The sequence below is a fragment of the Dendrobates tinctorius genome, unplaced genomic scaffold (genome assembly GCF_039654945.1).
Source record: "Dendrobates tinctorius isolate UK_male_01 unplaced genomic scaffold, ASM3965494v1 ptg000184l, whole genome shotgun sequence".
NCBI classification, from domain to species: domain Eukaryota; kingdom Metazoa; phylum Chordata; class Amphibia; order Anura; family Dendrobatidae; genus Dendrobates; species Dendrobates tinctorius.
The window spans coordinates 1219865-1232881 of NW_027361851.1; the positions used below are offsets into that span (position 1 = coordinate 1219865).

Consider the following 13017-nt stretch of genomic DNA (forward strand, 5'->3'; position numbering starts at 1 on the left):
AACTTTTGATCAGGGTCACTTGGATGTTTTGGGTTGTCATTATGATTTAAAAAAAAAAAGGCCAAGAAACCAAAAATTCTGCCGGGTATGTAAACTTTTGAGCACAACTGTATGTACTATGCAAGTTGGCAGTGAGTGTATGGAGTGCCTTCAGAGGCTGAACCTTCATCTGCAGCATACCCAGCATATAATGGCAGCGTGTCACTGCTAGGATATGCCTCCAACAGCCGATGCTGGGATTGAGCTGCAATACCAGTCTCAGAAAACTCTTTCTGGGTGCAGCCACATGAGTGCTTCTTCTGTCAAGGCAGCATATATTTAATTCCCACATTATGGAAAAGATTTCACAAACCCATATTCAGACAAAAAATTGTATTGGAAGTTGTCATAGAAAATATAAAAAAAAATCTGAGGTCACTCTCATCCCCCCTCTCTCTCTTTTTTTTTTTTTTTCTTCTCTTTTGCAATAAGGAAATAGGAGCTAGCACTCAAAGCTGCCGTTATCTAAAATGTCAGTGTACAGAAAGATCTGAACCATCACAGGTGACTGAACAAGGATGTATATTGTGCATAGACAAAGAGTACAGGTTGGATAAATAGTTTGGACAGAAAAATGCTTATTAAATTTTAGCAAATTTAAAGGAATATCTAACACCCTTTTTAAATAGCCATGGTCATAAACAAGACAGTGGAATCCCTTTGTCCACAAGAAATGCATGTTGAATTTAGGTGACACGGTTTTCCTTCATTTACAATAAGCCAGCTCAAGACAGTATGTCTCCGAAAGAAAATATAGAATATGAGAATTTGGACAAATCTGGTATTATTTAAACATACATTTTCAGCGCCGGGGCTAACCAGGGAAAAATATATATTTTCTCATAGCTATAACCCCTACCAAAAGGCACCAAAGCCTTAGGGGCCAGATAACTGCCAACAGCCAAGCCATGGTTGGTCTTTAAATATAGATAAAATCCCAATTAAAAAAATGTGGCATCACTCTTGAACTTCTGCAGTCGTCTGGTGAGGTGTTAACGCATAAGTTGAGATTTCAAAGAATCCTGAAGTGTTGAGAACAGCCCACAACCCTGCCCACATGAGGTCATCACAGGGAGGGTGTGTGGATGGGACTCAGAGTCTGATCAAAGATCAAGCCGAATTATGATATGTTCATGTAGAGAGATGCATATCATGTATTCAGGGTCCCCATTCACCCAACAGCTAAGGCCAGGTTCGCATAGCGTTGAAGGGCTGCGTTAACGCTATAGCATAATGCGGTATGCGTTAGGCTATACCGCTAGCGCTGATGATTCATCAGCGCTAGCGGTGACAGAGCCTCAGACGCTGCAGACTGCGTCCGAGGCTCCGTCACTGAATGACGGCACATCGTAAACGCGTACTGCTTTATGGCATGCGTCACGATGCGCCACATAATGGGGCTGAATGGCCGCGTTAACGGACTGCGTTACACCGTGTTATACCGCGGTGTAACGCAGTCCGTCTAAGGGACTGCTGTAACGTAATGTAAACCCAGCCTAATCGAAGTGCTCTCCTTCAGCGAAACTGAATCATCTCTGTGATTGGTGTAGTAAGTTTTCTTGTTAATCTCTTTTATTTTCTGTAACTTTTCTGAAACTTGCACAACTGGACAGCGACATCTTCTTTTTATCCAGATGCAAAAAGGAAAACTTAATCCCTAAAGGTCTAATGATAAGGAACCCAACTCAGTTTACCTACAATATGCATTTCTCACAGAAACTTTGCTACAGATCATCTGAGAGACTGTGGAATCACCTCATTGGATTTTTCTACTACGAAAAGGGAAACATACAAAAGGAAATAAATTCTCTACAGCAGGGTTCCCCAACCCCAGTCCTCAAGACCCACCAACAGGCCATGTTTTCAGGATTTCCTTAGTATTGCTCAGGTGATAATTGCTTCACCTGTGCAATACAAAGGAAATCCTGAAAACATGATCTGTTGGTGGGCCTTGAGGACTGGAGTTGGGGAACCCTGCTCTACAGGACAGAATACAAGGACCTGGTTCATGTCTATTCAAAGAGACATTACAGGATTTTTACAACAAATTGCAATACCACCTAATCATCAACAAGAAAAAGAAGCTCAACAGACTCAGGAGGAAAGCAGGTCTCAATCTAGCAGAAGGTAAGCAACAATATAAACAATAATTTTAATACATCATCATCTGTTGTGAACCTCTCACAGTATGAGCCAAATATGGCAGAAATGAAAGTTCTAGCAAAGGGTCTAACATTCTGTCCCACTAAACAGCTTGACACAGCTCAATTCTGCAGTGATATTGAGGAATTCTTCCACAGATTAAGGCTAAAAGAATTCTTCCATGACCACACAGATAACCCATCACAAATCAGTGAGACAGACACATCAAAAAAGAAAAAGAGGACAAACTGAACCTCACAACCTGGGCACAACCAAACTCTGGACTACTACATAGACTGTTTCCACAAAAAAGTAAAATCTGACATTTTGGACAAACACCTCGAAATACCACACAATATCAGCACGGAGGAAAGAAGAGCCATAAAATCCTTAAAAACCAATAACAACATCATCATTAAACCAGCAGATAAAAGGGGGAGCTGTAGTAATTATGAATAAGACAGATTACATCCAGGAAGCACACAGACAACTCCTGGACAAAAAATACTACATCCCCTTCAGGAAGATCCCACCAAAAAATGCAAAGAGGGATTAACAAAGATCATCTATGAGTTTGACTCTATGTCATCCTCCCTACTGGACCTAATACCAGACAACGCCAAAATAGGTACATTCTACATGTTACCTAAAATACACAAAGAAGGTAATCCAGGGAGACCCATCATCTCTGGTATTGGGACATTAACTGAGAATATCTCTGGCTGGGTGGAGAACATTTTGAAACCCTTGGTGAGGCAAACACCCAGCTACATCCAGGACACCACAGACATTCTCTGCAAATTGTCAGCACTGGGTACACTTCCAGAGGATACAATATTGGCCACCATGGATGTAGAGTCCCTATACTCCAACATTCCTCACAGAGATGGGATTGCTGCATGCAAATATTTCCTCCAAAAAAACAATCTGGCCACGGAACCAGCCCTGCAATTCATCAGGTTTGTGCTCCACCATAACTATTTTTCCTTTGGAAACAATATATACCAACAGTGCATGGGCAGCGACATGGGAAGCAAAATGTCACCACAGTATGCTAACCTGTTTATGGCTAAACTAGAACAAGACTTTTTGGCATCCTGCACTATCAAACCTCTAGCATACATCCGCTACATTGATGACCTACTAATAATCTGGAAAGGCTCAGAGGAGGACTTGCTTACCTTCCACAACAACTTCAACAAGTTCCAACCAACCATCAAGCTCACCCTCAACTTTTCAAAATCTCAAATCCATTTTCTGGACACAACTATATACATCAAAGACAATACCGTACAAACGACTATTTACCATAAACCCACAGGACGTCTGGCATACCTGAGATGGAACAGCTTTCATCCGAGACACACAAAAAAATCAATAATCTACAGTCAAGCGCTAAGGTACATTCGGATCTGTTCAGACAATGAGGATAGAAAACTACAAATACTATCACTCAGAAAAACATTCCTACACCAAGGATATCATCCACTTGTAATTGATGAACAGATCCACAGAGCTACAAGGATCCCAAGAAGCAGCCTCCTGGATTACAAACAGAAGGAGGAAAACAACAGGGTGCCGCTTGTGGTCACGTACAACCCTCACATGAACATTTTAAGGAAAATTGGTGCTGACCTCCAACCCATATTCCACAGAGACCACAGACTGAAAGCAATATTCCCGGAACTGCCACTGCTCTCCTACAAACAGCCTCCCAACCTAAGGAATATCCTTGTCAGAAGTACCCTCGCATCACCTTCAGAGACAGGCACAGTCCCCTGTAACAGTAAGAAATGCAAGACCTGCACCCACATATCACCAACAGATAAAGTCCCCATACCAAACACAAATCAGGACTATAAGATCATGGACTCTTTTTCATGTACATCCTCCAATGTCGTGTACATGATACAGTGTACAAGGTGCAATGCAGGGACATACATCGGGGAAACTAAGCAAAAACTACAAACAAGGATGGATCTGCATAGACATACGATAAAAAATGAGCTGGACACACCTGTAGGGATACACTTCTCTAGACCTGGACACAGCTTGGCAGATCTAAAAGTCCTAATATTGAAAGGTCATTTTAATAGTGACAGAGAAAGGAAGATTTGGGAGTATAAATTTATAAATATGTTCTAATCGCTAACAATAGGACTGAATTTGACACCTGGGTTCATGACTCATTACATGAACACAGTTCACACCTCCACAAGAAGGTCTTCAGATCTCTAACAGAGCACTTGGTCCTCATCTGCATGTGTAACAAAAACCTTAATTTGATTTCCTTGGCCTGTCTGTAGCTAGCATCATCTCATGTCCTGTTGTAATTCCTATTTAAATGTTGCCATCTTTTCTCAGTAATTCACTTGTAATCTAGCCTGATAAAGGGGTCTTTTGAGCCCTGAAAGCTTGCTTGAAAATATAATTTCTCTGGTTAGCCAATAAAGGTATCACACCTTGAGTACTTTTCTCAATTTTTTGGGGGGACATAAGTATTTACATCTATTTTTCTGGCTAACACAGTACCACAATTTTATTTTGTATTGTACATTTTCTGTAACTGTATGCTGTATTGTTAAGTCCCCCTTGCAAAATCTTTTGTATATTTTTCATAAATATTGCCTTCCTTTTGGATTAAATATAATATTGAATAGTTCTGTTCATTTTGTTTTGCAAACCACACCTCAAAGCCATATGCTACCTGTAACGGGTGCCCAATTGGCCTGTATAAATGATTGGTGATTTAAATTCTTGACAGGTTTACTGACACACAATCCTATAAGGATAGATTGCATCACCTGGTCAATATTCTTGGAATAGCAAATGGTGTTTTGCAGCATCACTCATATTTTTCAAAAAATCATATACATTTTTACAGATTCTGCCTGGGTATACAAACTTATGATTACATCACACCTCTAGTATCTGAATTTTTTTAATATAGAAATCAATATTTTTCAGCCTTTACCTTTTGTGCTTTCTCCCACTTTAGGGACGTGGTGGCCTTGGTTCAATTTTTGTTTGGGCATCAGGAAATGGTGGCTTGTATTATGATAACTGTAACTGCGATGGTTACACCAACAGTATCTTCACTTTATCGGTTGGCAGCACCACAGAGCATGGAGATGTCCCTTGGTATAGTGAGGCTTGTGCCTCAACTCTCACTACCACCTTCAGCAGTGGACTCAGTAAGAACCGACAAATTGTAAGAAACTAATTTTATGGCTTTATGCAACCTTAAAACCTAATTTAAACTGTTTCTAGAACTAAAGATTATCAAGATTAGCATTACTAGGAACACTTGTCTCACGATAATCGTGCAATGTAAACAGGCTGCCAATCACCTGATGAATAAGCAAAATGCTCATCCCTTGGGTGAAATTGTCTTTTGGCTTACATAAAACATCATCATTCTCTGGCAGTGAATCATCTTGGCAGCCTATGTGCTCCAAATGATCTATTACAGGTGATTGTGTGTATCTGAAGTGCTTTTGTTTGTGTATAGAGTAGAGATGAGCGAACCCGAACAGTAAAGTTCGGCGTCCGTACCGAACACCTACTGTTCGGCCATGGACACTGAACACGGACTTCGCTAGGAAGTCAGTGTTACTGTTTGGGTTCGGCTGCTTGAACACCGGGTGTTTGTCGCGCTGTCATGTGCATGGCAGCACCACAAACGCTGCTTCTGATTGACGGTGAAATCATCCCCGCCGGTCAGAGAGCCGCGGTTCCCATGCTGTCAAAAGAGTGTGAGCGCTGAAAAACTCTCACGCTGCTAGTGGTGATCTCACCGAGGTCACAGCAGTTCAGGCCGGCTGGGAACAGAGCCTCAGTGACCAGACGTAACCTCAATGACTTTACCACCGGTCACTGACGCTGCGCTCTCAGCCGCTCAGTCACCAGTGGTTCTCGCATCTTGGCACCGTTTAGGTTGAAATGGTTTATCATGGACGTGGGTAATGGCGTGGGACAGAACGATGGTCAGGTATGGTATATTGTTGTTTTTTTATTTTAGTTTTATTACAGGAAATCGAGGGCTTCAGTGGAATTAGACGAGGTCATAAGTATGGTGTAATTAAGATTATTAAAGGAGTCTGTGTCATTCTTTCAGATAAAGCACTTTTTTTCTGGGTGTCTGTTTTCTTACAATGTGACTATAGGATTAGTAATTGATAGGGGTCTTATAGACGCCGTGGGCTTGATGTCACCTGACAATACAAAGTTGACATCAACCCCCCCCAACTATCACCCCTCTTGCCACCACTACAGGGCAAGTGGGAAGAGCAGGGCAAAGTGCCAGAATTGGCGCATCTAATAGATGTGCCTTTTCTAGGCAGCTGCAGGCTGCTATTTTTAGGATGGGGGGCCAAAATCCATGGGCCCTTACCAGCCTGACAATACCAGCCTCAGCTGTCTGCTTTTGCAAGGCTGGTTGTCAAAAATGGGGGGACCCCACACCATTTTTTTTTTAATTGCCAAACAACTCGTGTATAAGCCGAGATTTTCAGCACATTTTTTTTGTGCTGAAAACGCCCCCCTCGGCTTATACACGAGTCATTGTCCTGAAAGCCGGAGGAGGAGCGGGCTTCCAGAAGACATCTATACTCACCCTCTGTCGCTGCATCTCCGTCCCTGCATCTCTGTCCCAGCGCTGGGAGCTTCTTCCTGTGTTCAGCGGTCACATGGTACCGCTCATTAAGGTAATGAATATGCACGTGTCTCCACTCCCATAGGCATGGAGCACATATTCTTTACTGTAATGAGCAGTACCATGTGAACGCTGAGCACAGGAACAAGGAAGTGCTGCCGGCACGGGACAGAGATGCATTGCAGGGACACGCAAGGAGGGTGAGTAGGGCGTGGTTGTGAGCCATGCTGGGGGCTTGTGAGCCATGCAGGGGGATTGTGAGCCATGCAGGGGGTGTGTGAGCATTGCATACAACAGGGGGAGCCACAGGGATGAGGGGACAATGCATACCCGGTTTATACTCGACTCAGTAAGCTTACCCAGTTTCCGTGGCAATATTAGGTGCCTCGGCTTATTTATTTAAATAATTAAAAAAACAGCATAGGGACTCCTCTATTCTTGATAACTAGCCTCACTGATGCTGACAGCTGATGATTGCGGCCCCCCAGCTGTGAGTTTTGTCTGGCTGGTTAGCAGAAATACAGAGGAACCCAAGCCGTTTTTTTAAATTATTTATTTACAGAGCAAGAGCGGCTGAAGAATACTCTCATCCGCAGTTCTTGCTCTCACTGTAATTAGCGGTTGCAGGTGTCGAATGATGGGATCAGTAGTCACATCAGCTGACACCAGTGACCGGAGGTAAGCTTTATACCTCCGATCACAGCAGCGCATTCATGCTGTCTTTTGACAGCGTGGGAACCGCGGCTCTTTGACTGATAGGGATGATTTCACCGCCAATCAGAAGCAGTGTTTGCCAGATTCGGGTCTGGGAACCCGAACTTTTTGTAAGTGTTTTGCCGAACCCGAACAACCAGGTTTCCGTCTATCTCAAGTAAAGAGGTTATCAAATGACTGCTGATCAGTTAACAACTAGCTGATTGGCAGTCATTTATTACTTCTGGTTTTCAGGTGTAAACTCCTCTTTAGGTAGCATTGTCTTTTTGTTTTTTCTATCCTATCTGGTTGTTGAAGTATAAAAAAATAAAATGTCCTGTCCCAGAAAATGGTAAGTGTGTTTGTGAAACTTATCACATCAAAGATTGCCACATTTCTATCAAAAACGTACAGCTCCATGAATCTGTTAGCCTCTATACCTCTTCTTAAGACCCTTAGGTACCTTATACATTAAGTTTGGCCAGAAGCTATGTTTCCTTACACTCCCATACATATGAGTGGTAACTCTCCCAACCTGTGTTGAGAGCATGAGAGGGTCACTGCTAGACTCCCCTGGCGGCAGCTTATACCAAGGAATAAAAAAAGGAGTGATAGTTTTTAAATCAGATATTCTGAATCCTTAGCTCCCTGATAAATGACAGGTTGTGAAGCCTCTATACACATTAAAAAAACTGCTCCAAACCCTCCCAATAATGGAGTTTTTCCTGAAGTGATTTCTGCATAAATACAGTAATTGTACACATTCAATGAAGGAAATAATTATTTGATGCCTTGCTGTTTTTGTAACTTTTCCCACTGACAAAGACATGAACAGACTATAATTTTAATGGTAGGTTAATTTTAACATTGAGAGATAGAATATCAAAAATAAAATCCAGAAAATCACTTTGTATAAATTATATAAATTTATTTGCATTTTGCAGTGAGAAATAAGTATTTGATCCCCTACCAACCATTAAGAGTTCTGCCTCCTACAGACCAGCTAGACGCTCCTAATCGACTCGTTACCTTCATTAAAGACAGCTATCTTACATAGTCACCTTTATAAAAGAGTCCTGTCCACAGACTTAATTAATCAGTCAGACTCTAACTTCTACAACATGGGCAAGATCAAAGAGTTTAAGGATGTCAGGGACAAGATCATAGACCTGCACAAAGCTGGAATGGGCTACAAAACCATAAGTAAGATGCTGGTGGTGAGAAGGAGACACCTGTTGGTGCAATAGTAAGAAAATGGAAGAAATACAAAATAACTGTCATTTGATATAGATCTGGGGTACATGCAAAATCTCACCTTGTGGACTATCCTTAATCATGAGGAAGGTGAGCGATGAGCCTAAAACTACATGGGGGAACTTGTTAATGATCTCAAGGCAGCTGGGACCACAGTCACCAAGAAAACCATTCGTAACACATTACGTAATAAAGATTTAAAATCCTGCAGTGTCTGCAAGGTCCCTGCTCAAGAAGTCACATGTGCAGGCCCGTCTGAAGTTTGCCAATGAAAACCTGGACGATTTGGAGAAGGTGCTGGGGTCAGCTAAGACAAAAATTTAGCGGTTTGTCATTAACTTGCCGTGTTTGTAGGAAGACAAATGCTGCCTGTGACCCAAAGAGCACTGTCAGGCATGGGGGTGGAAACATTATGATTTGGGGGTGTTTGTCTGCTAAAGGTACAGGACTATTTCACCGCATCAATGGGAGAACGGATGGAGCCATGTACCTTAGAATCCTGAGTGACAACCTCCTTCCCTCTGCCAGGACATTAAAAATGGGTCGTGGCTGGGTCTTCCAACAAGACAATGACCCAAAACATACAGCCAAGGCAACAAAGGAGTAGCTCAAAAAGAAGCACGTTAAGGTTATGGAGTGGCCTAGCTAGTCTCCAGGCCTTAATCCCATAGAAGACTTATGGAGGGAGTCGAAGCTTCGAGTTGCCAAGCGACAGCCTCAAAATCTTAATGATTTAGAGATGATCTGCAAAGAGGAGTGGACCAAAATTCCTCCTGACATGTGCGCAAACCTCATCATCAACTGCAGAAAACGTCTGACTGTTGTGCTTGCGATCAAGGGTTTTGTCACCAAGTATTAAGTCTTGTTTGCCAGAGAGATCGAATACTTATTTCTCACTGCAAAATGCAAATTTATATAATTTATACATTGTGATTTTTGGGTATTTAATTTTTGATATTATATCTCTCAATGTTAAAATTAACCTACCCTTAAAAATATAGACTGTTCATGTCTTTGTCAGGGGGTAAACTTACAAAATAAGTAAGGGACAGAATAATTATTTCCTTCACTATACATTATTAGGCTATCTACGTGATGGAGTTTGTATTCTTTTCAAGTTGTCATTATTGTAAGTTTTTTCCTCATACTTTATTCCCTACCCCACCACATAACTTAGTTGCAATCCTCTGCAGGTTTTTTGCATGCTCCTTACCTGTAGGTTAAGTAATACTTTAGCAAGACTTTTTAACCTTGTAGTGCTATCAACCTTTTGCAGATCACTACTGATATACGCTACCGTTGTACAGAGCACCACTCTGGCACATCTGCATCTGCCCCCCTAGCTGCTGGAATTATTGCACTTGCACTGGAAGCAAAGTAAGAAATGAATGGATTAGATTGTTTCTGCAAAGAACTTTAGAAAATATCCCTTGTGTGATTTTTTAAATTTTGTGAACACAGTGCTGCTCTCACATGGAGAGATGTACAACACATTGTTGTGCGTGCATCAAGTCCTGCAAACCTAAAGGCTGATGACTGGGAGATCAATGGAGTTGGCAGAAATGGTGAGGTCAGAAACAGTTTCCTCTTCAAGGGGTAGTCAAAAACTGATATTGATTTTAATCCCACTGTTGTCTCTATCGGGGCCGGATCTGGTCTCTGCATATGTTGGAATTGACAACTGATACATACTGTCACGATGGTAACATGCATTCCTCCCGCTCAGCACCTCCTTATTCGCCTTGGCCATTGCGCAGCTTCTCAGCATGCTGCTTCTATGTGGCCTAGTCTCTGCAGGAATTTAACCCTGCTTTGCCTTACAGAGATTAGATTCCCCGGCTTATCCCATGGCGGCAGGTCCTATATTAGGCAGCTCCATCCTCCATACTCTCCCCAAATGCAAGTTTCTTGCCTGTTTGTCCAGCTAGTGTCAAGTTTGTGCGTCATGTGTTTTTTCCTTCCTGACCTCGGGTACGTATCCTGAACCTGTATGCCTGCCCTGACCTCGGACCGTTTCCCCACGTATTTGCCCTCCTGAACTGCATACCAGTGCCTCTGACCTTCCGGCTAGCTTCTGAAATTTCGGGGCTTCCTTGGAGTGGCATCTGGCAATCCAGCCTATCCTCACCACCAACACCCCTCCAGAGAAAGCCCAGCCTGTGGCGCAGTGGGTTCACATTTGGAATCACAATCCACCCCCGGCTGTTAACCTGCTAAATGCATTTAACACATGGTTTGCTGATGAGTTGGCATGGTAACCCGGGGTCGGAAAATGACGCAGTTTTTTTTTTTTTAACCAAAAAAACGGAAAATATGTGATGGCATCTCAGCTGCAGGGTTTATCCACTTCTGTGCCCCCCTGAAGTTATGGCTCTGGGAAGTAGGGGAGAAAAAAAAGAACAGCAAAAAAATGGCTCAAGGTACACAGTTGAAAAATCAATTGTTAGGGTTTCTAGGTAGAAAACCCGAGAGTGGACCCTCTGGGTCGTGGCTCCAGAGCCCCCGAGGGTGAGCGGACCAGGTGATGACCACCCCCTATACAGGGAGCGTTAGGGGCAGGCCCAAGGGAGATGGAACCACGACAGCCGGAACCAAAAGGACGACCCAGGGTAAATACAGGAGAGCAGATCAGAGTGTGGAAAGGTATACGAGGGGTAGAGTAGATCCAGAGAAGCAGGAGGCAGGCTGTGGAAGCCCGAAGGGTCAGGACGGAACCGGGACCAGAAGCTGAAAGGAAGATGAGGGAAAGGTGATTAGGAAAGGCTGGGCCTGGGAAATGAGACAAGAAACGAGACAAGGGAGGGAGCGTAAAATACAGGAGGCAGGCAACAATAGGGCAGAGGTACAGGAGAGGGACCGGCACCGGAACACAGGAGGAGGAAGCAGAGGAACCAAGGAGGACGGTAGGCAGACACAGGGAGACACGGGAGCAGGCTACAGGCGGGGACAAAGGCAGAGATACAGGAGGGCGCAGCACAGAGGGTGCGCGGGGACCTGATGGCCAAGGGTGACGCTGCGCAAGGATATCGGGTGCCACGGGCTAAGACAAACAGGCGTCTTACCTGTCCAGACGCCCAGCTGAAATACCCGGTGGGCGCCGCCATGATGGGGGCGGAGCCATCGGGTCACTTGCCCCCAGGATGCACAGAGGCCGAGGAAGGGCGAGTGCGCATGCGCGGACCTCCGACGCGCCGAACCCCTGCAAAGCCAGACAGGGGACGGCGCGAGAGCGGAGAGGAGGGGCGCCGGCAGGAGGAGGACCCCAGGTGAGCGCCGGCGGGCGCAACAGTACCCCCTCTCTTACTCCCCTCCCTCTTAAGGCGGGACAAGAATTTTCTCATGATATGAGGGGCATTGATGTTTTCTCGGGGTTCCCATGACCTCTCCTCAGGACCGAACCCTTTCCAATCAATAAGAAAAAAGGTCCTACCCCTGACGGTCTTTTTTGCCAAGATGTCCTTGACATCAAAGATGTCTTCTGCGGTGCTAGGTTGAGGGGTGCGGGAGGAGGCTGGGTGAAAGCGATTAAATACTGTGGGTTTGAGAAGCGAGACGTGGAAGGTATTGGGAATTCGCAGAGAGGCAGGTAGCTTTAGTTTATAGGCCACGTCGTTGATGCGACTCAAAATCTCAAAAGGCCCAATATAACGTGGACCCAATTTATAAGAGGGGATCTTAAGGCAAACGAAACGCGAGGATAACCAGACCTTATCGCCCGCCTGATAAGGGGGAGCGTCAAGGCGTTTCTTGTCGGCGTACCTCTTCATCCGATCGCTAGCTCTCTCAAGGGCCCCTTTTAACTCCTCCCAAATTTTAGAGAATTCTGAGGACAAGGAGTCTGCTGCCGGCACGCCCGAGGCGGGGGAAACGGGAAGGGGAATGCCCGGGTGCTGTCCGAAAACCACAAAAAAGGGGGACTTAGAAGAGGATTCTTTGGGATGATTGTTGTGGGCGAATTCAGCCCAAGGAAGCAGCGAGACCCAGTTGCTCTGGTGTGCATTAGAAAAATGCCGCAGATAAGAGGTTAACACCTGGTTGATTCGCTCGACTTGGCTGTTGGACTGCGGGTGGTAGGCAGAAGAGAAATCCAGGGCTACCTTCATTGAGCCACAGAGGGCTTTCCAGGGAGGTGAATTGAACACCACGGTCAGACACGATGTGCTGGGGAAAACCATGAAGTCGGAAAATATGTTGCAAGAAGATCTTCGCCAACTCGGGTGCCGAAGGCAGGCCAG

General features: G+C 44.3%; 1 protein-coding gene across 4 annotated transcripts in view; it reads left to right on the top strand.

Annotated features, from left to right (window-relative positions):
• Positions 1–13017, top strand: part of LOC141055106 (proprotein convertase subtilisin/kexin type 4-like) — a 264894-nt gene that overhangs the window by 221912 nt on the left and 29965 nt on the right. For 3 of the 4 annotated variants that reach the window (XM_073552061.1, XM_073552062.1, XM_073552060.1), the window contains 3 exons: positions 5180–5392; positions 10059–10159; positions 10244–10347. In XM_073552061.1, the coding sequence (XP_073408162.1) occupies positions 5180–5392; positions 10059–10159; positions 10244–10347 (418 nt within the window). The remainder of the gene's footprint in view (positions 1–5179; positions 5393–10058; positions 10160–10243; positions 10348–13017) is intronic. The other variant, XM_073552063.1, reaches the window with a different exon arrangement.